The sequence below is a fragment of the Solea solea genome, chromosome 4 (genome assembly GCF_958295425.1).
Source record: "Solea solea chromosome 4, fSolSol10.1, whole genome shotgun sequence".
Taxonomy (NCBI): domain Eukaryota; kingdom Metazoa; phylum Chordata; class Actinopteri; order Pleuronectiformes; family Soleidae; genus Solea; species Solea solea.
Window position 1 is genome coordinate 9,889,045 of NC_081137.1, and position 22,206 is coordinate 9,911,250.

The 22,206-nt window shown below is 40.3% G+C and overlaps 1 protein-coding gene across 2 annotated transcripts; it reads right to left on the reverse strand.

Moving 5' to 3' along the window:
* Nucleotides 1-1,249: 1,249 nt before the first annotated feature.
* Nucleotides 1,250-22,123, reverse strand: LOC131457921 (gap junction delta-2 protein-like). Of its 2 annotated transcripts, XM_058626452.1 has the most exons (3): nucleotides 20,717-22,123; nucleotides 18,624-18,680; nucleotides 1,250-3,017 (listed from the first exon to the last, which is right to left on the reverse strand). In XM_058626452.1, the coding sequence occupies exons 1-3, from the start codon at nucleotides 20,785-20,787 to the stop codon at nucleotides 2,153-2,155; spliced, it is 993 nt and encodes a 330-aa protein (XP_058482435.1). In that variant the 5' UTR covers nucleotides 20,788-22,123; the 3' UTR covers nucleotides 1,250-2,152. The 2 variants fall into 2 exon arrangements, with proteins under 2 accessions (XP_058482435.1, XP_058482436.1); XM_058626453.1 differs by lacking the exon at nucleotides 18,624-18,680 and having other exon boundaries at nucleotides 20,717-22,118.
* Nucleotides 22,124-22,206: the final 83 nt, after the last annotated feature.

Sequence of the window (22,206 nt, forward strand, 5' to 3'; positions counted from 1 at the left end):
GGCCTCAAGGACATTCATGACATGTTTGACATGGTTGCTACATTAGAGGAGGATGCTACAGCTTTATCAACTGTGTAATTGTGGGCAGGTGAGTAACGGCGCAATGAGAGACCATTGGGGGGAAAGAAGTAAAAAGGCCTAGGTAAGTTGAAGTCAGTTAGTTAGTTAGTTAGTTAGTTAGTCAGTCAGTTAGTTCAGCAAGCATCCTGGTTTCTTGCAACCTGGATGTGGCTATGGTTGTGTGATAGGATGAGTCCATCAGTGACAATATGGCTAGTTTGAAGAAGCAAGCAGTTTTGTTGCTCTATTGAGTCAAAAGTAGGTCACTAGCATTGTTGCCTCACAGCAAGGTCACCAATTGGAATCCGTGTTCGAGCAAGGGCCCTTTTAAGATATATCTTACAATTCAGCACATTTTCTGCTACCCATTCGTGGGTCCTGCACCAGTCTTCACATGTGATATAGTATAGCAGTATGACTTATCCAGAATGTACAAATTACATAACACTTACCTGACAACATCTTGATGAGAATAAAAGCAGTTTGGGTTTGGTAAACACACCACAGCCAAGGTCTGTTTGCATAATTATTTATTCACATATTATTTTCACATACTATATATTATTATGATTATTGCTGCAATTTCGGAGACTTTCAGTTATCCTCTTTCAATATTCCCACAATGGGATTCTATTTTATGTTCCTTATATTTTTCATCTTCATGCATGCTGAGTAATACATTACACAGGAGCAGGGTGCAAATAAATAAAACAGTCTCTTCTTAAATACAAGTCATAATCTATCCATTCTATTAATGCTTGAGTAACATGCCTTTTTCAAAGTCCATAGGGTAAAATACTTTTAGGAAAGTATGCTCTCTTAAAGGGTGAAGGCTTAACAAAAAGCACATTAATAATACATATTGTTAAAGCTGACAATCTATGATGAATCTTCAGTACCACCCAAATCCCTGTTTCCCCTATCAAAGTAAAGCCTGTCTATACCACAGAGGGAAGAGGCTACATGTACTTAATACATATCATCTATGTACAGTCACTTTGAAAGTAAAATATGGCACCAGATCTGTTTGTGAAATATAAAGTTGGAGATTACATATTGAGATATTTCTGACTATAAGACTATTTCCTTTTTAACTAAAAACAAAATCTTCATGTATTTCTTTCATCCTCTTAATCAGTGTTCACACTTTACAAGCCAAAGTAGAAACGCTGACACACACCGACACAGTTCAGTGGTTTCTGAGAGTGAGGAGCATACTTAAGACCATGTTTAAAAGTAAATCTGACTTGTCTTCAATGCAACGTGTCTCACTTTGAGCACAACTTTCCGGGTAATGTCAGCTTGCAGTCTGACTGATATCCAAAGCTACAAACTACTGTATATGAAGAGTAATAGTGACAATAAGTTTTTAGGAAATTACTCAAACACTGACCACAAACATTGTGTTGTGTCTCAAATATCAATGTAAGCTATTGACTTTTGTGTGTGTGACTTTTTCATAGAACACGTCTAAAAAGGTGCATTTTCATCTGACAAGTGGCTTCAGTCAAAGTCTCTGGACAATGAGAAATAACATTACCTTATCTCAGTAGATCTCTGATATGCTTAGCATTCTTTTTTTCATTCTCAAAGTAAGAGATTGGCTTTTTTTTCCCATACACATGCGTATGCATGCACACGCTTAAGCTCTTGCATATGCACACATAACTAAAAACTGAGGGGATTATGTCTAACCTACAGCAAAGGCAAATAATAAAAAAAAACTTCAGATAATTCAACCTCAGACATTTTTTAATTTGATGTAATTCCCAATTCATTGCTCAGTATCTGTTGTTTCTTTAAAAGGCACCTAGTGTCCTCTCGACAGAGCAGAACTCTCCTGCATGTAAGCTTGAGGTGTAAGCTTTGTTCCAGCAACATAGTTGCTTTTTAAGGAAAGTGGTTCATCTTTGTGTCACAGTTTCTACCTTGTGAATTGATGTGTCTTCATGACTACACAGAGTATGTCTGTGCTCCTGAATAATAATGCAGTGGTGAGTTTTGTGCCCTAATGTTCACAGGTCCTGGGCCAGGGAAAAAATCTTCTCCAAAATCTGAGACATCCTCGAGCCTCCAGACAGAGAAGCCTCTGTCAGACGTAAGCTGACTCACTAGACTGGGTCCTGCCCAGGTTGGGGGCCTGGGACAGGTGTGAAACATCCTTCTTGCGCACTTCACAAATGGACTTCCTTCGAGCCTGCACCCCTCGCATGGCCGTCTTTATCTTCCTCCAGCCGAGGTGGTTGAGCTCAGCAAGGTTGAGCACCACACATACGCCACTCACTGCAAACATAAAGACCAGAAAGACGGTCTTTTCTGTGGGACGAGACACATAACATTCCACCTCCCTCACACATGGGTAGCGATCACATTCAAACATTCCCGGCACATTGAAACCATAGAGGAAGTACTGGCCGGCCAGGAAGCCAATCTCAAGTGCGTTGCGGAACACCACCTGGATGACGTAGAAACGTGAGATGCCTTCCTGTCGCCGCACTTTAGGACTTTTGTGTGTTTGAGGGAGACCTCGAGGTCCATTGGGGATCTCCTTGACCTCCAGGCAGTCATGATCCTCCTTGCTACTGTCAGGGTGCACCAGGATGCCATTGATGTTGCGTGCATGAAGCTTGCGAGTGTGATGGTCATGGTGCCGACCGTGGTGACCGTGACTGTGATGATCCATGAAAGGATGCAGCAGAGAATAGCTGCGGTCGCGGGCTTTAGCGGACTGATGAACAGAGTATGTGATGAAGCACAGGCTGGGCGTGCACACCAGGATGATCTGAAAGACCCAGAAGCGGATGTGTGAGATCGGGAAGGCCTTGTCATAACAGGCCTGGTTGCAGCCAGGCTGCAAAGTGTTGCAGACGAACATGATTTGCTCATCCTCATACACCTTTTCACCAACTATGCCGACTATTAGGATGCGGAAAATCACCACCACAGTCAGCAGGATCCTGCAGATAGACAGAGGGAGGAGGAGGAGCAGCAAGAGGGGGGTGAAGGAGGAAAAGACAGAGAGAGTGATGAGCATGTGCACAGATGCAGGTTCTAGAAATATCTGGGTTTGAGTCTGATAATGTGTTGATGGAATACCTAGTGTGGTTGGATACTAAAGCAGCTTGTAGATTTAGCCACTTTCAGACAGTAGTGTGCCTTACAATTAGGAAAAATGGTCCAAAAACAGGACTAAACTGGCCAAAATGTAAAAAAGTTGTGCTTATAAAAAGCAAAGAAATTATGTAATTTAAGAAATGTTTACTTAAAACGAGTATTCCATCTCTTAATAAAACTGTCTTATACCTTAGATTTTTTTAGATTTGCACAAACAGTGCCAGTCTTCCATTCCAGGATTATTTTTTCTTTTCAGGTAAAAACTGTTTACAGGGTAGCCATCGCTGTCTACTAATTTAAGGAAAAGTTCCATTCCTCATATTCATCTTCATCGTGAATCTCTCTAGGCATAAATACACTGCCTGGCCAAAAAAACACCTGGAATTAACAGATGAAGCGATGCACCCATCATGTGGGCATATTCCAAGATGACAATGCCAGGATTCATCAGGCTCCCTCTTCCAAAGGCTCAACTAAAACCTCTAGATCAGCTTAAGCCTACCATTTCTTAAGTCTATATAACAACCACTATATCTCGCCATTAGATTGCCAGTTTTGTCAGATAATTAAATTGTCTAAATTCTCATTCTCCTGCACCAATGTTTAAAAAGAAACTCAAAGTTTTTAGTTTTAGTTTCTCGTAGTGAAACTGCTGCCTCAGGTAGTTTCACCAAAGAAAATTAAATCGAAACCACAAAATAACACATTCAAACTAAATTTGTGACAGCAGTGGATAACAACTTTTGTGTGCTGAGATGTAAAATTACAGATTTGTATGGACTTAGGGAACGGTAATTTCACACCAGCCGTGTTGTGTGTGTGTGTTGCTGCTGCGTTCCATCATATTATTCATTTTGGTACCCATGTTAACAGATGAGAGTATTTACACCGCACAAAATGTGTGTCTCACATGGCGAATGCGGTTCCCAAATAAAAGTTACGGACAAAAAAAAATCAGTTTATAATGATATTGACATTCTATCAGCATTGTTATATAAAACACCTCTCACTGTAGTTTTAATGTCCTGGCTAAATCTAAACACAAGGTATATTATCTCTTTCAAACAATGTTTACATTTTTACTTCTGATTAAACAAATATAACATGACATTTTTTTGTCAGAGATAAATCAGAAAATTAGGTCCTAATCATATTGGTGGTGTGGGGAGACAAGCGAGACACAGCGCAAGTGAAACACAGCAGACAAGCAGCCAGTGAAAACACACATGCGCGAGCGAGGCGCAGCACAGCCATAATCTACACATCATGCAAGTGTGAACAGTATTAAGAATAGGTAACAATTTTCTTAAGCCGTCATAGAATGAAGCAGGTGCAGATTTTAACAGGTGAGACTTTTGTGAAGCTGCTAAAAATCGGTTTTCCCCTTGGTCCCCATCAGCAGCCATGTTTTCATTAACAATAGGGAAAGCAGGGGACACTTAGAGCTCAGTTGCAAAGCTGTGTCAGTAACCCATACAACCACATTTCAAAAAGCTGGAAGTATTCCAATAGTCTTTAAAAAAACAAAACAAAAACAACCCAATATTTACTGATTTACTGCTCTGACACATCTGTAGCTTAAAGCTTAAACATCAGTTGCTAAAATGGAGACAGCTCCTGCTTCAAGAGTCATGTAATGGATGTGGGTGATGTTTTGTAAAACCTGGGAAGACTTTCACAATCAGTGCTGCAGTAAAACAGCTGTGTCCAGTGGATTCTGCTGTTGAATCATTGTTGGCACTGCGGTGGAAGACTGAGGCTTTAGGGCTGCACTGTCAGCTCTTTTTAATGAGTGAGGCAAGCCTGTACATTATAGGGCTCCCCAGTATTTATGCTACGACGCAGTGGATGCGTATGTTCCCTGAACAGAGAAGTCAATTACTTAGGAGACAGAAGAGGGGCATCCAAGGTAACTAAAGGGATATAGATGGTGGATTAGAACAACTGCTGAAAATGGCAGATTCATATGGCAATAGCCTTCAATTTGGGTGATGTGGGTGTTACGTGCACATTTTAAATGTACACATAAAGAATTGTCTTTATTTTGTTCTTTAATCCACAACACATCAAATGATATTCCTTGATCTTGTTCTTTTAATGAGGCCTCAAAAGCAGCCTTCCATGGCCAGTAACCATGAAATAGAAATGAGAGGTTTAGTGCAAGGAAGGAAAAGATTTTTTAGACACAGAGGGGACATAGAGAAAAGACCTCTAAAAAGTAGTTTGTTCCTTTGGGAGCGACAGTGGTGGTAAGAAACATAATGTGAAACAGGCTGAAAATAGAGCAGGGCGATGCTGCAGTACTGTTTGTGATCTTGGTTTTTGTTATAATTGTGTAAGAAAGACAGGCACAGGGACAAAAGTAGGGTACACCATAAAATGGCATCAGCGTCCAACCGTCTGTGTTCGGAGCAGCTGCCAGTAGATACGCTACAGTGACTTTCAGTATGTTTGGAAAATCAGCTGAATGAAGCCTCTCTGCACCTTTTGTCTACCAGAAGCTAAAAGCACGTCTTATATTTGATTTTGTGAGGGAAATTTCTAATTTTTAAGGGTTATATTTGTTCAGAGAAAGGGACTCGGACTCTAGTCGCACTTAAAGTAACACAACATAGGATTTGCTCTTGGGTTCCACCCACAGTTGGCAAAATGTATAATTTGTTACAGCTCTCATAGAATATATGTCAAGGTAATGTGCATTAATTGACAAGCCAGCGATACCAGCGAACCCTGATGAAGGACTTTTAATATACAAACAACCATGTCTTCAGATCAGTTACCTATAATAAAGCATTTTATACAGATATGATTACATTATTTTATTTTTAATATATAGAAACTAGAAGTAAGCCCCCTGCATAAAAGACAAAAGGCTGCAAAGCTGTAAAGTAAAATATTGTAGTTGAGTATTACCAGCAGCAGAGAATAATCAGTGTTTACCTTAGACTATCATTCTTGTTTTATTCCAGGTGACTAGCAAAGTTTACAAGCGCCATATAATTCCGGAGGGAAACTAATGGATGCAATCTGGCTTTGTAACATCAGCATTAGCAATGGGAAGTTTAATGTAAATAATTGCTATGTTAACATTGCTATGCAGACTATCCATCCATCCATCTTCTACTGCTTTAATCCCCACATGAGGGTCATGGGGGGCGCTGTGCCAATCTCAGCTGATATAGGGCGATAGGCAGGGTTGTTATGCAGACTAGATCTAGAGCCAACCATGAAATCTGTTGCTTGTGGCATCCCATTGCTCTGTCTTCTGCTCACTGTGAGCACGTTTCATAGCAGTGATTCACCGCTAACTATCTCTCTGGATCTGTGCGGACCCGGTAGGTTTTTACCTTGGTTATGTGACATCAGCTACTGGAGCTCTATACAGCCACTAACTGAGACAAACGTCATGTTTCTTGTGGTGCTGAACACAGATACCAAAACATTGTAAAATGCAGTCATTGAATTAAAACAAAGTTTTGATTGTGTGTTTCTTGACATTGCAGTTTTGGAGACAAGCGAGGATGCTTATGTCTCTCACACTTTGGACACCTATTGTTTCTTAAAGAGGACATAGCCCGGAAGTGCCAATTAACGCTGCATTTGGGTGTGTATCTGCGTCATTATATCGTCTATGAAGCCCTTAAAGTCCATAACAGTCAGTTCAGCGACTGCTGAGAGTGCAGGCTTTTATTGTTTTCCTGAATTCTACAAAGCGGCAAGGCACTTCCGTTGACTAATTACGTCACTGGCGAACCTCACCACTCCTGTAACAGCAGCGTCTCCGAGTCCAGGCACATCCAGTGACGTACTTTCAACCGTAGAAGAAGAAGAACTAGTCTCATTGTAGCTGCTGTATCAGTTGAGAACGACATTACTCAATGTGGACCCCCCTGACTCTGTGCACATTAAGACTCTGTCAGACTGTGTGTTACAGTAGGCTAATAATCACTATAGACACTATCTGGTACTGTAGACATCATGTGTCAGGTTGTGAAATGTTCCTATCACATCATGATGAAGATTATAACTGTTTTTGAAGATTAATATCATGGTCATTTGCATGCGTTAATATTTCTGCTAACTGGATTAAAATGGAGGCTGTGCTCTTTGTATACCCGTTGCCATGGTGAATCGTAGTATCACAGCTCAATTGATGATGGCTTTTTTCATTCCCAACACACACGCTTAACTCAGTGAACATACTCAGAGTTGATGTTAATGCTGATCAGCTGTTCTGAAACCCAAAACTCCGAGTTTGACAGCTCAGAGTTGGTCAACCTAGAGTTAAGGTTTTAACTCAGAGTTTCTGAAACGGGCCCCAGATCTTTCCAGTTTGTGTCGTCCAGGTTCTAATGAAATATGATAAATTCATTGACAGGCAACTACATGTATCAGCTCTGAGGTCCAGCTGCTCATGTCTGATGTTGCCTCTGTTCTCATCACTCACTCCAGAGAGTTCCTCACTGGTTTCCAAAGATTTGGTAACAGAAAACTCCACAACAGATATCACCGTTCACTTGTCATTTGACAACAGTGGATTTGACTGAAGGCTTTTCACTGAGGGTTCTTGGCACCACATGAAGTCATTGGAGACATACTACTACATTGATATAGAAACCTGTCATCAACACAGCACAATTATGTATGAATATAACTCAGCTGCACATGTGCTGTCTAGGACCAGAAAAAGAAGTCAAAAAGCACAGAACTGGCTTCCTATTTCTTTTAGAATCGGTTCTAAGATTATTTTTATTTGTTTTTTCGATCTTAATGGTCTTTGCTTTTAACTCCCAGGTCTTCAGGTGGCAGCCTTGATGAGTTGTTTTTTTTCTCCTTTATTATATTTTTATCTTGTGAAGCACTTTGAGTGACATTGTCTTGTATGAAAAGGTGCTATATGAATAAAGTTTGATTGATTGATTGATTGATAATTATTAGTTTAAATAATAAAGGCAGTGTCATTGTGAACATGGGAGGAAAGACTTACAGCACGTCTGCATTTAGTTTCTTTTCAAGCTCTGGCTCCTCTGATCACAGGGATATTGCTACATTAAAATGGCATTAAACAGATGTCACTAAGTCTAGTCTGCATAGTGACACAAGCTCATAGACCAGGTCGATTTTTTATTATCATTAAAAACTTTTTTTTCTATATAACTATCCAAAACTAACAGATGGTTGAATTGTGTGATTTCTGCAAAAAATATAAATAGAATGCCACTGTGGAATACACTGGCAATCCCTCATCCTAACATATGCTGAGTAAACTAAATTATATTGTCTTTGTTAATTTTAAAGGGATACTGTTTTAAGTGTGTTTGTATGGGGTACTGGCAGGAACTGGCTCGTGACATAAATACTCATTATTATTATTACTATTACTAACAAAATGGCTGCAAGCTGACAAAATGTACGTCAGCTTGATATCTTAAGAATATGTTCACCTCATCTCATTTCAGTCCAGTGACGGAGTATGTGCTCCGGTCATGGAGGAAGTACTGAACAAAGAGTTTTAATTAACTGATTCTAATGATTCACTTACACAGTTACACTGAAAGCAACTGCTTTGCAAGTCACTAGTCACTCGTTTGTGTGTCGCGTGTAAAAGGAAGTGCAGTTATGGCTCCATCCACGTTGAGTAGGTAGTTTTTTTGTAGTGGAAACACAATCTAAACCGTGCCATGCAGTGCCATGCCGAGGCGAGCCAGGACCTTAGTGGAAAAAGGCCATCAGAGTGTCCAATTAACAATGAGCAATGGGTATCTTGCTCAGGGGTAGCCCAAGCCATGACTTGGCTCGGATTCAAACTGGTAACCCTCAGTTTACAAGCCCATTCCCTTCGGCTTGGATATGGGCTGCCCTACCTTTGATTTAATGTATTTAAATATAGTCAATAATCTGCCAGCAGAAGCCTAGAAAATGTGTTTTGGTTGTGTGCTAACGGAGGGTAGCACTTGATTGGATGAAGAGTAAAGGGGTATTTTAAATGTTGGCTGTCATATGCATCTGCCTCCATCTTGTCCTATAGCCCTTGTGTCTTTTTGTCAAACATAATCATTGTCCCTCTGCTGCACATGACCAAACCATCTCAAGCATGACTCTCTCTTAATTTATTTCCAAATTGCTCAACCTGAGCAGTCCCTCAAATGTGCTAATTTCTAATCCTGTCCATCCTAGTGACTCCCAACCAAAACTCTGCATCTTCAGCTCTCCTACTTCAAGCTCCACCTTCTGTCTAAAAGACAGAAGGTGCTCTGTTGTCGGCTGCACAGAGCAGCATGTTTCCTTACGTCAGCCTCAGAGGAGAATTGTGGTAGTTATAGACTGCACTTTTGTGAATTTTCTTTCCAAAGGATTTTTAAAAATTCTGTACGGTATCAGCAAGAAAACACGAATACATCACAAATATGAAGTGTTGTGTCGGCAGGCATACGTGTACTGTTTGTGTATGTGTATGTGTAGGTGTGCACTCTCCAGCTGGATAACAGGGTAATCAGCATGGAGCAGATTGCTGCATTTGCAGAAAACAGTGGGCAGTGGTTATCTGCAAACATCAGTGTTTTAAGCACTGCAGTGTAACAAGTCAATACTGGGTGTTTGAGCAGATTTGGGTGGGACAGCTACAAAGGCCTGAACCTGCAGAATATTTAATAACTTTCATAAATGATGAAAAAGATTTTACAGTTTTCAGAACCTCAATCCTGATGGGCTGAATGTGAAAACAGGATACACAGTCAGTGAGTGGTTTCAAAAAAGGACAACATGAAGAGAGTGCAGATACAACAGCACTTGCTGCTGGATTCCTTTAGGATCCTCTGATCGCTAAGAACATTCATTCACTTTTCAAACATTCTAAATCTGTGACACTGAGGAAGATATTGAAAAGAGTAACATTGATCTCATGTAAGTCTCTTTCCTAATTTTCACATTTTCCCTTGGTTGCGTCACTGACAGCTGGTATTTTCACAGGGTGCAGAGAGCAACAGCAGCTTACAGACGAGTTAAGATTAAGACGAAGTAAAGATTAAGGACACGAAACCTTAAAATGTACTGCTCTGTGACTTCAGAAACTGATGTGTGGGCAGCTGACTGACCTGTAACAGTGGAACGGGAACCGCTCTTCAACTGTTTTTCACCTCAACATGCAGGCTCTGTCTTTCCCTGTGGATCCTCTCACACGCATATGCACACACACACACTCATCCGTATGAACACATTCTTGTACAGTATTAATATTATTAATTAAAACTCTTTAAGATTCTTACCCTAAACCTATTTCTAAACCTAACCCTAAAACAAAGTCATAACCGCCCGTAACTGCCCTTTTAAGTGTGAGAGAATGTAAGGACAAGCCAAAATGTCCTCACTTCCTGTGGTCTATAAGGTTTTTGGTCCTAACAATGGCAAACGCAGTTGGAGGCACCATGGAAACCACGGACAAATATTGTCAGCCCGAATATAACCCTTATGGGACCCGCATGGACATGCTGGCTGGGTTTGGACAGGCTAACCAAGACATTATCTCTAATCTAAAGTGTAACATAACCACAATTGACATCTTTCCTGTAACCAAAACAAGTTCCTCGTAAATTAGATTCTGTCTCATTACGACCAGGCTCTGGACTCCATGAGGACTGCTGGTCCTGACAAGGTCAGTGTTTATGCCAAAAAAAGGTCCTAACACAGACACACAGACACACACACACACACACACACACACACACTCCTGCACTTTCATTCATGCAGCAGCTGCTGTCACTAGCCTCCTGGGATAGAAATGACCTGGAGCACAGCAGCAGATGCTTTGGAGAAACACACATTTTACTCTCACACACATTCACACTGTCACTTCTGACTGTACCTGAGTCAAGATTAACAAAGACAAATACCAGCACAGAGAAAATCCGAAGATTACTGAATTCCATATTATCTGTGGAGAAACACTATGTAAAAATATTCGTCTTACGTCTTAATAATAAGCTCCACTGATTGCTGGTGGCAGCACATAATGAAAAAGACGTTAGAAATTAGGAAGTTTAGTTATCAGAGTGGAAAAAGTTATTACCCCTTATCGCTTGCTTGTCTCTCAAACAGTTTAATCCCTTCAGGTCTTTTCAGCTGGTGGGATGAATATACTAAAATCATGTTTTGAAGAATGTCTAGAGAATTTTAGAAGTAAGTGGAATCTAATTTTCTACACAGAACTAATCTACACATAACTAGATAAATGATGGTTAATAACAGTGCAAAATTGTATTTATCGTAAACAGGGCACTTTTGTATAGGGTTAGGGTAAGATGTACACTATAGCTGCACTATATACATCATATAGCCACAATACATTTTACTAATGTTTTATTTGACATTATATTTACACAATGGAATCACAATGACTTGATAAAATAGTTTTGACCTATAATTAAACATTTTTCTTTTCAGTAATTTGTGTTCACTTTTGATAGGACTTTATTTTGAAAACCGGAAATAGGACTGCTTGGTTTGGATCGCTTGAGTATAATTGACTCACTTCATATTTAAGAGGGGCTGATTTGACCACAGAAAGCCAAGTGACGGCAGATTTGACCACAGTGTCTGACCGGCACAGGTCAACGGGTGAATGGTCATCAAGACTAGAAAAACGCTATGTAAATACAGACCATTAACATCAAAATTGTTCCTGAATTTTGATAATACATTTACATTGTTTATTAAATATCCCTTTAAAAAAAAAAAAAAAAAAGGTTTTATTGTAAGAACTCTCTGTGAATAACAGCTGGAGGATATTGTGTTTGAAGAAATTCCACACACCACTTTTCCTTTAGGTCAACCATGCTTGATGATGCTGATGCAGCTTAAACCAGATGCAGCCCTCCTCCATCCCATTTGTCTTTTTGCCATCTAAAATTAGCCCTTCTTCTAAGATTGTCCCTTTATCTGTATTCTACCTAAGGAGGGAAAAATATGTGAGGAAATTAATTAATTAGATCAGCATTTTTGCTTTGTTTCTTATATTTTTGTAGGGTTAGGGTACCAAAAACAATGCAAATGTTTACAATCGATATTGGACGTTTTAATTGGTAATGTTACCTTGCAAAATCAAAATTCCTTATTGACAACTGACAGGAAGCTAAGGAGCTGGCTTGTATTATACCATTTTATATAGATACCATGGGTGTAAAATATTAGCAAGCATATTTTTTGTAATACAAATGTAAAAAATGTAAACAACCACAATTTTAAGTTGTCTGATGTAGTCCAAACAATACTTCTTTAGTTTATTTTCTGTTCTTCTGCTGACTTGGCATCATATTTTCATTGGTGATCAAATAGGGGTTGCTAAGGTAAGTTGCCACTGTTTGTCTTGTTGTTGGTCAAAGTTTTGCAGCTTCGGACTGGACTTTTAACACTTTCAGACACAAATAACATATTATTTTTATTTTTTATTTCTTTATTTTTTTTTTTTACTTAGCTTAAAATTGTTTATATGTCAGTAGAAAAAATACACACACGTGCCTTTATGAGCTCCAAATACAGATAAACACAGTGTCTGGATTTATAATTTTTGTATGCTCCCAGTCATAAAGAGAGAGAACAAAAACCTTTATTTAACAAATAAATAATTGTTTAACAAAATAACAATATTTCAAAAAAATTGCTTATAGGGGAATGTTACATGCCTACGACAACACACACACACACACACTATTGATGTGTTGTTCAGATGAATAATAGCCTGTGCTGAATGAAAGCTGAGGTCAGCTTTAGTGGCAAATTCCCTCGTCAAACAGTATAATCAATAGCATTCAACATCACACATTGCTGCACAAATAAACTAATGACAACTCTACATGCGCAGGAAAAAATGTTTCATTTGAAAGATAGACCTGCTCCTCTCTGCTCTATGATGGATGACTAATCCAAGCAAAATGCTCAGATATGGCCCCATTTGTTTTCCTTTGCGTCACAGTCTTTTCAGACAGCAAAGATTTTATCCAGGGAGACAACTATTAATGATACAAGAAATACCATCAGACAGAATGGTGCTCTCAGTTAAAGCAGAGTTTTTGCACGTCTGATTATTTTGGGAGAAGTGGTGTGCCCTTTTTGAAAGTAGGCTACCTTCTTCTGTGGATATCCTGGCCTATTTAGGAAAAGTAAAAGCTACAGGAGTGGACATTAGGGCAAAGGAGTCGAGCATCCATCTAGGCTTTTCAGAGCCAACAAACTGGATGTTGATGTATTGGGTCCATCAATCATTTCAAGCATGTCCATGCTTTCAGAGTCAAGAACAACAGAGAGTTTACTTATTACCTTGTCCATTAAATGAAAAGGCTGGTCAGATCTTAATAAATGTTTGATGTTGTCTTGATATCTTTCTATGCAACAGGGGCCACACCTATTAAGATTTTATGAAGTATGAAAAACACTCAAGGGGGTAGTGATGTGAATAATAAATTATTTCACTCAATTTTGCAGTGGAACAAGAGATCATATAAAACAAATTACTGTAAGATAACTGTTATTTGAAAATACACAATGAGTTATTTTGCCTCTACACTAAACCTGCACTGCTTTGCTTGCATAGAGAGTGAATACATAGTTGCATGTAATGCCTTTCACAATGTTATTATCCTGATGTTTGAGCCAGTTTTACATTCAGATGAATTGAAGGAGCCTTGACTGACACAGTTTCTTCACTAAACCTCTGCAAAGAGAAAACTTCCTTCCTCTGTCATCTCTCTCTCTCTCTCACACACACACACCTTTTTTGATCTGCTTCTGCAACTCACTCCCTCTCCTCTACCTTTTCATCCAACTACTTTTTTTTATCCTCCATAGATCACCCTAGTCCACCATTATCTCTGCTTCTTTTTTTCACTGTACTTGTCTTTGGCACTGACCTCACTACAGCATTGCAGTGCGGATGAAGATGCATCAACTCACTGTCTTTCTCGCTTCCTTCCAAACTACAAGGTGAATAATTCAAACCTAATGCTTCATTCTGTCATGTTCTTTTAAAATTAATTTAAAATATTATATGACACATCTGAAATACATCTGAGCACCACATGTAAATGTAATGTTGTGTTTTGATTTATTTCACATGTCTTCACTGTCATTTTACTGCAGTATGCTATATCACATACAGTATGTGTCACACAATTATGTTAAATGTGAAAATACATTATTTGTAGAGAGTTCAATGTTTTTTAAAGTGTAACTAAACCCTGATCCAGATGCAAATGATACATGTTGTGACAAAACTCACCACTGGCTAAATTTTGCCATTGGCTATTAAAGTCCATGCTTGTCACTTATACACTCTTTTGTCTAATCAGTATGAGGCTTGTTGTCTCAGACTCCTCCCCCTTCCCCCCCAGATTTCACCACTGGACCACGCCCCTCACTGCTACACACTCTCTCTCCCTCCCGCCACCTCTCCCTTGTTAAGTGGTTAATTGTTCCATTTAAATCGGAACTCAGAACATTCCAGTTGGAAAAAAACATGTGCACAAACGTATCTCAGGTGAGCCATTGTTAGCCATTACAGGCAATACCAGTCAATAACAACACTCTACATACTATTTTGCACACACAAACCACATAGCATCAAGTCTACAGTTAAGAATTAAACAGTACTATGTGTGCGACTGATTTACTGTGAAACAAAAATGACAGATGTGCTATTAACGGTAAAAGTAGCAGTGTTTGTATGGTGGCAGCCATTTTCGAATCCAATGTCAATGTTGGTGAAGTTGCTCTGGGTATCATAGTAGGAAATCTGAGTTCAGGGGGCTTTCCTCTGTAAGGAATGCCTCACGACCTTGACAATTCTGAGTTTCAACTCCTAATGGAATGCACCATGAAATCCCTTTGTCCTTGTGTCCCTGCTGGTAGCCATTTTTTAATGAGGGCACTGTCCTTGTCTATGTGTCAGTGCCTCATACAAACACAAAAAAACCTGAACTATCAAATATATTAAATATGTTAAATAAAAAGAGATTGAATGTATATGTGTAAGTATTAATGTAAATGAATCAGTCTGTGTAAAAACCTTTAACACAACTACATACCAAACATTATCAAGGCTGCTGGTGTCATTTTACACAAATACAGCTGCATGTCATCAGTATATCAACTGAATACATTTGTGACAAAACATCTGTTATGTGGAGGTCTATAGAAAGTCACCTGAGGCTGATCTGTAGCGGTTTGCTTCCTGTAAAGGTTGTCAACTGACTGTTTAGGCCTGGGTCATACTTGCGTTTGATGTCTACAGTGCACCGCTATTCAAATGCATTTACTTGACAGTGTTCTGCACATATGTTCTAGATCTCATATTCCATTGCAGGAGTGGTGATTTCTGACCAGGAGCTTGCCCTTGTTTGTGTGTCATTGTTAGTCTGGTTTTAGATGCCAGATCGCATCTGAGTGACATTAAATGCAGGTCTGGAACTGGCAAAGTCACCTCCCACTCTCAAGAGCCGCGACCGACATTGATCCAAATGCCTCTGGACACAATTGGATAGACCTACAACCAATCAGACCAAAGAACGACAAATGCTGAACGACTTAAAACATGTTAAGAAATGTGCTTATTGTAGTTTTCTAAGAGCGATGGCTATCATTACATTACTTGTCATTTAGCAGATGCTTTTATCCAAAGCGACTTACAAGGGAATTGAGTACAACCTACCAGGGGTGAAGGTAAACTTGTGATCATGATGTCTTATGCATAAGGGGGTACCGGTCTTAACCACTGAGCTACGCCACCCCATGTATCATGTATTATGTATCATGTATCATGTAATGGTGTCTAATGACTTCTGCCTGGGGGACCTTTGTGGAGCAAGTCGCTTAAAATGGAAGCAACAGCCAATTTGACAGCTGCACTCTGGTTTGTGTTTGGAAATTATCTAAGTTGGCTGAAATGGTGTCCTTGCAGAACTGTCTGCAGAGCGGTATCAAATTGCTGGTTTACCCAGGCTACTTTGAACGATGGGTTATACTTGCAGAATCTCAAGTCAGGGTGCATGGTTACTGTCTTCAGTGTCTCTTTGGACAGCAACAAGGATGCACCCCCAACTGGACAGGAATCATGCACAGTCAGCATGTGTGGTCCATGTAGTCAGAAAATGTTGAGGCAACATTTACTATGACCCAGGCCTTATGCAGCTAGAAAGATTGCAAAGCATTTATGAGGCTGTATTTTCATTCTATGAGCACCAGTTCTTAACAATAAGCCTGACTGTGTTTTCACCTATTATCAGGAAACCTGTGGTTACATCAAGAGCAATAAACATAATTCATGGAGGCTTCCTAATTAGCACACACAGCCCACACTGAACTGCCTTATGCTGATCACTTCAGGATCAGTATAACTATGAATAGACAGTCATTTCAGTTTAAACTGGAATCTGAGATTAGTATGCAGCCTTGACAATGATTCCTTTCAGAGTGTAATGAAGGTTTATGTTAATTGCTTATCCATGCACACTCACTGAACATTGCCTAGTTAGAAGTCAGGTTGAGGGAAATCACAATACACAACATTAATCTTTGAATGGGTCATATTGTGCAAGCCACCTGTGGTTAGTCAGAGGCACAGAAGCAACTCTCAAGTGTGTTTCTTTCAAACACCATAATTAAGCTAACCTATGCCACTGCATTGAGCTTCTCTATCCCTTCTTTGATCACAGTTCTATAGCCCTAGTCTTATTATCTGTCCTATGCAAGGGCATGGGTTAGCTTAAAACCTACAATTAAGACACATCTTAATTGTAGCTGTATTAGACAGTCTAGACATCCAACAATGCTATCTGAGAGTGTCTTGTGAAAGCTTATCCTCTTGTTGCTGGAAAGAGGGTTGGCAATCAAACAGATCACTGTCATGCATCCACGTTCCAAAGTTTTGATGCAGGGGAGACACAACAGTCCTGGGGAAGTTTCACTGCTTTGTTCATTGCATCACTGGTGCTGCAGGTGCACACATGCAAACTCTTAAAAAACGACACTACACATGGGCTGAACATTCTGTATATGATGCCATCTAGTGGCTGCTGCATGCTCTGGCCACCCCCTCTGAAATGCAGGACTTATAATGCAGTGCAACACTACACAAAGTTGGTGGTGTACATACCTGACCACACCCACCTGAGTTGTTGGGTGTGATCAGTGGTACAACAGACTTGAACCTTTCAACCCATAGAGGTCAGTACAACAATTTTGACTCTGTACATCATTTAGTGTGGAGTTGCTCATGAATAATCTAGGAGGCACCTTTTCAGCACAAAACTGTGCCAGTGATGAACAATTCTCCAACTTGCTGGTACATCCAAAAAACATCTTAATGATCACTTAAATATTAACTGTCACTGATTTCCTGACCATGCAGACACATGCTTAGGATTAGGACTCAAGTCTTTAACTTTAGCGGTTTTGTGTTACGTGTAATATCGTATGAATATTTAATATGCCTGTCGACAGGTAAAAAGTCAAGATCCAGACCACCACTTAATTAAATATTAATACACTCTAACACAAGTTCTCTCTGTCTACCAATACTTTTCCAATATATTTTATATTTCCTGTAAACATTAATTGAAAAAGATAAAATGAATATTTGTAGTGCAAAGCTAAAAAAATTAGGAACCTACATTGTAAAATATTCAAAGTGATTCGAGAGACAATAAATTTTGGCTTGCATGGTATAAACATGCAATGTAGAAAGAGAGAACCTCAGTGGAAAGCGGCTAATGTTACAGCTAATACCCTCGGGTAGAGTAGAGAGCCTTGTAGGACAAACACAGTTTGAGGGAAGCCAAAACACACAGGGATCATTTACAGAGCAATTTAATGAATTCAGCACAGTAGGGCATTGCTGTGGTCATCATAGATACTACTTCCTGTATGATCAAAGGCTTTTACGATACTTCACAATTTAAATTAACTATCTCATGTCAGTTTGGAAGCCATATACTCTGTATGAAGAACAAAATTATGTGCATAAATTGACCCAGAAAAGCATAGCTCCTTTTACTAAATGTGTTTATTAGGTATTCAAAGAACCGGTTATAATGTTCAGCCAGTGAAGTGCATGATCAACAAATAGCACAAATTAAGCATATAAGAGAAAGCCATTACATCATCAAGTATTCGTTAAGACTTTTGAAAGAGGTAGCAGACAAATTGAGAGTTGCTTCTGTGCCTCTGAGAAACTGTAGGTGGCTTACAGTCACTGAATCATCCAAAGATAGATTTTCACCATTTTTGTACCCCTGTGCTTCCAGGGTATTACTGATTCAACTGCCAGGACAGAATTTTAAAGCTGCATTAAGTAATTGTTGACCACTAGGGGGCAGAAAGACTCCGGAACACCTTCACAACAGTTAGCAGGTAGCTAATGACGTTGTTATGGCTAACATATTAGCAAACAGTTGCCTACTTACATATCCAGCAGAAACAGAGCAACACGGATATCCCTGTGGTCTCCTTTTTCTGGCCACCTGTTGAATGTAATCCCAATATTCACTGGCATATAGCCCCTATAGTAGTATGTGTCTTTTTGGCTTGTTAAACGTATTTATTCTTTCATTACTTCTTCAGCTCTTTGCCATTTTGCAGTTAGCACTGAGTTAGCTTTTAGCTTCTCTGCTAGGAGCAGCAATACCAACATTTAAATAAATCATTGTTTGGATTTTATTACTTCATAAAACCAAACCAATGAGCTGAAAATGAAAGAAATACACAGCTTCAAAGTAGGATGTTGATTTTCAGTGGTAGTAACTCCAGAGGCAAGAGGGAGTTTTATAAATTGCTTAATGCATCTTTAAATCAAGTCAACATGCTCAGTTATTTGCAGGTTTGCGTTACACTTGACTAGACCAGGCGATTTTAACAAATGTTTATCATCCAAAGAAGACTTTCGCTAATCACTAAAATTACTTGGGGTAGGTTGGAAGGAAAATCTCCATCTCATATGGTTTCAGATTCCTGACCAGCAGATTTCTGACCTCTCTTTCTCTCTCTCTCTCTCTCTCTCTCTCACACTCTCTCTCTCTCTCTCTCTCTCTCTCTCTCACTCTCGCTCTCTCTCTCTCTCTCTCTCTTACTCTCTCTCTCTCTCACGCACACACACACACACCAAGGTTCATACGGGTGCTTGAAATCCTTGAAAATGTTTTACTTTTAATGTTTTTTCAAGGTTTGAAAAGCGCATGATCTTGAATTTTGTAGCTTATTGACTTAACAGTTTGCTTATTAGACGGAGGAATAAACAAATACCAAAGAATTAGGTCTGGACCTAGCTTGTGTGTGTGACAGTGACAGCGTTTATCTCTTTTTATGTCCTGGAGTGAAATAATCATTTTGAGTATGTATGTTGATATTCGTTTACCACAGCTGCAAGGTGCTGGAAAAGCATTAAACATCACTTTAAAAGTGACCTTGGAAAAGGTGTATGAACCATAGCATAGACACACACACACAGATAGAGGGAGGGAGAGAGAGAGAGAGAGAGAGAGAGAGAGCGAGAGAGCTGCTGGAACACAAAAGTTAGACCATGCCCTTGTTTCAGAAGCCCTGTGATATGAACTAATGAGCAGCAGTGCAAACCCAATTCATGACTTGGGTATTTTTTCCCCTGAAATGCAATTTTCAATTTACAGACCTATACACACATGCTCCAAAATCTAAAGCATGTTGACTCTTCATTTTTTTTTCTAAATGAGCACCCCAGAATGATATGTGGATTGTGTTTACTTTGTGGGAACATTCCCATTTGCAGTTCACGCAGCGATGATGTGGATCACTTCTGTTTTTTTGCACACTAATTTCACTGTTCTGTGTGGCATGTCTCCATTGTTAATCAAACTAAGAGCTTATCTGTTTAACCCTTCTCCATGTACCACTCACAAAAAATATGAGATTATTAAATTTGACTCTTACTAAGTCTCCACTGATGAGAACATACTGGATAAATGTTTTTCTCTCTCTCAAGTTGGCATACCTCAGATCCACCTACTCCCCTGTGTACATCCTACACCTGCTTGCTCACCATTCTTTCATCTTCTGCGCCTCTGCTTTTCCCCTCATTCCCACATCCCTCTCCTACCTCTGTCCTATTGGTCTGTGGCCATTTTAAGTGTAATCTATTAATACAGAGGCTAATGCTATCAACACAGGAACCTCTCTGAATGAACTATAATGCCCATTAAGGCCCGTAATTGATTATATACAGCACAACCATTGTTAGTTAAGGGATAGTATCCCTTAACTAACAATGGTTGTGGAGGACAAGGGTGACGAGAGCAGGGGTGTGGAGAGAATGGGGGAGGCAGGGATCACTGTGGGGGACTGTAGAACAGAGAAGAGCACTGGGACAATCCCGAGGTGGGTAGGTACTGTAAAGATACCATCAAGTGATACACACAGAATTACATGTACACTTAAAAATACTCACTCCATCATCTTTATGGAAGAAAATGGATACACATATAGTAAAATAAAACCTTTTCACACAAAACAAATCAATCAGTCTTACCTTCCAATCATGGTAGAATGCTGCTGGACAGCCGCCTCCAGCAGCCTCTCCAAAATTGTCCATTCCCCCATGGTGACAGAAAGGTGGCAGAGCTGTCAGAGGAAACAGCACTTGGGGAGTCGACCCCTCTTTCTTCTACTTCGTCTTCTTCTTCAATCAAGGATCAGCTTCTGCTCTGGTAGACCTGCCAGCCAGCGTGGGGTAAACCCAGCCCCCTGTGTCACACCAGCTCCCTTCTGACCTCCACACACTGATCAACTCACTAGTCAGGTCCTTTTTGACTGTGTGTGTGTGACTGAGTGTCCTCCTGGGCCTGTCCTGTTGTGCTTCTCTTCCTGGTGAAAGAGAGGTACTGAGCTGATTACCTCCCCCTCCTCTCTCCCTCAGTCTCTCCCCTCCCCTATGCAGTGATGCTTGCCCTCTCTCTGCCGCACCAGTCTGTTCTACACTACAGCATATGCTATAGTTCACCAATGACAGCCATGATCACCCTCTCTTTTCCATTTGCCTCTCCTCGTCCTCTACCCAACCCCCGGGACACTCTGTGTACCTTAGCTGCACTCCCTACCATCAGTGCTGCTCTGTGCTTGTCCTTGCATTGTGAGTGATCTGTGCCTTTGCAGCACCCTTGCTGTTTGAACCTAAACACACATGCGCGACATATAGCTGATTCTTCCTTGGCTTACCTCAGTTAATAGCTCTGACAAGACACACACTTGCATCGAGTGACAGCTCTGAATCACAGTCTTCCCTCTCCCTATCGAGGACCACAGATGCTCACCAGCACACAAAGCCTCTTCCTGCTGAGCGTCATTTTATGACTAAAGGAATGGTTGCTCCCACATCTCCAAGCACCTCAGGAACCTATAAAAACCTGCACACACACACACACACACGCAGAGCTGCACACACAAACACGCTATCACCCAGCGACTCAGTAATAAATCAACTGCCTTGCTGCATCCAGTGAGGCTGAACCAAGGCAGTGTACTATAGACCTGCTGTCCTGTGTTGTCCCTCTGGTTAATTTCAGCACAGTCCAGTGCTCAGAGTCATGTCTGCCGCAGAGAGCTGAGATGAAGAGCTGTCCTGAGAAGCCTATTTCTGGGTTCCATCATCTTGCATCCCTCTCTCTGTCTCCTTCTCCTCTGGCTCTCCTACAACCTCCACTATCCTTCTCTCTCCTTGCCTTTGCTTACATATGTGTGCAGCCCTCACTCCTGCCAACTGCCTCTGTCTTGGTGCTCTCTCCCCATCTTTGCTTTGGGCTCTGCCTCTCTGTACTTCTTTCTTGCTCATGGAATCACTCTATCGCTGTCTGTGTGAGCATGCAACAACCCCCCTCCCTCCTCTCAGTGATCTGCTCTCTTTTTTTTCTCTCTTCCCTCTCTCCCACCTCCTCCCTCCTCCATCCCTCTGGTAAATGTGCTTGGATTGCTACCCTGATTACTGCTTCACTTATGCTTGCAAGAATGCCTCCCACCGTACTG

Coding starts and splice junctions, on each gene's coding strand:
- LOC131457921 (XM_058626452.1), bottom strand. CDS start 20,787: ATGGGGGAATGGACAATTTTGGAGAGGCTGCTGGAGGCGGCTGTCCAG. Junction 18,681..20,716: donor CATTCTACCATGATTGGAAG/GTAAGACTGATT, acceptor TACATTCAACAG/GTGGCCAGAAAAAGGAGACC. Junction 3,018..18,623: donor GCTCTGTTTCTGCTGGATAT/GTAAGTAGGCAA, acceptor GTCTATCTGCAG/GATCCTGCTGACTGTGGTGG.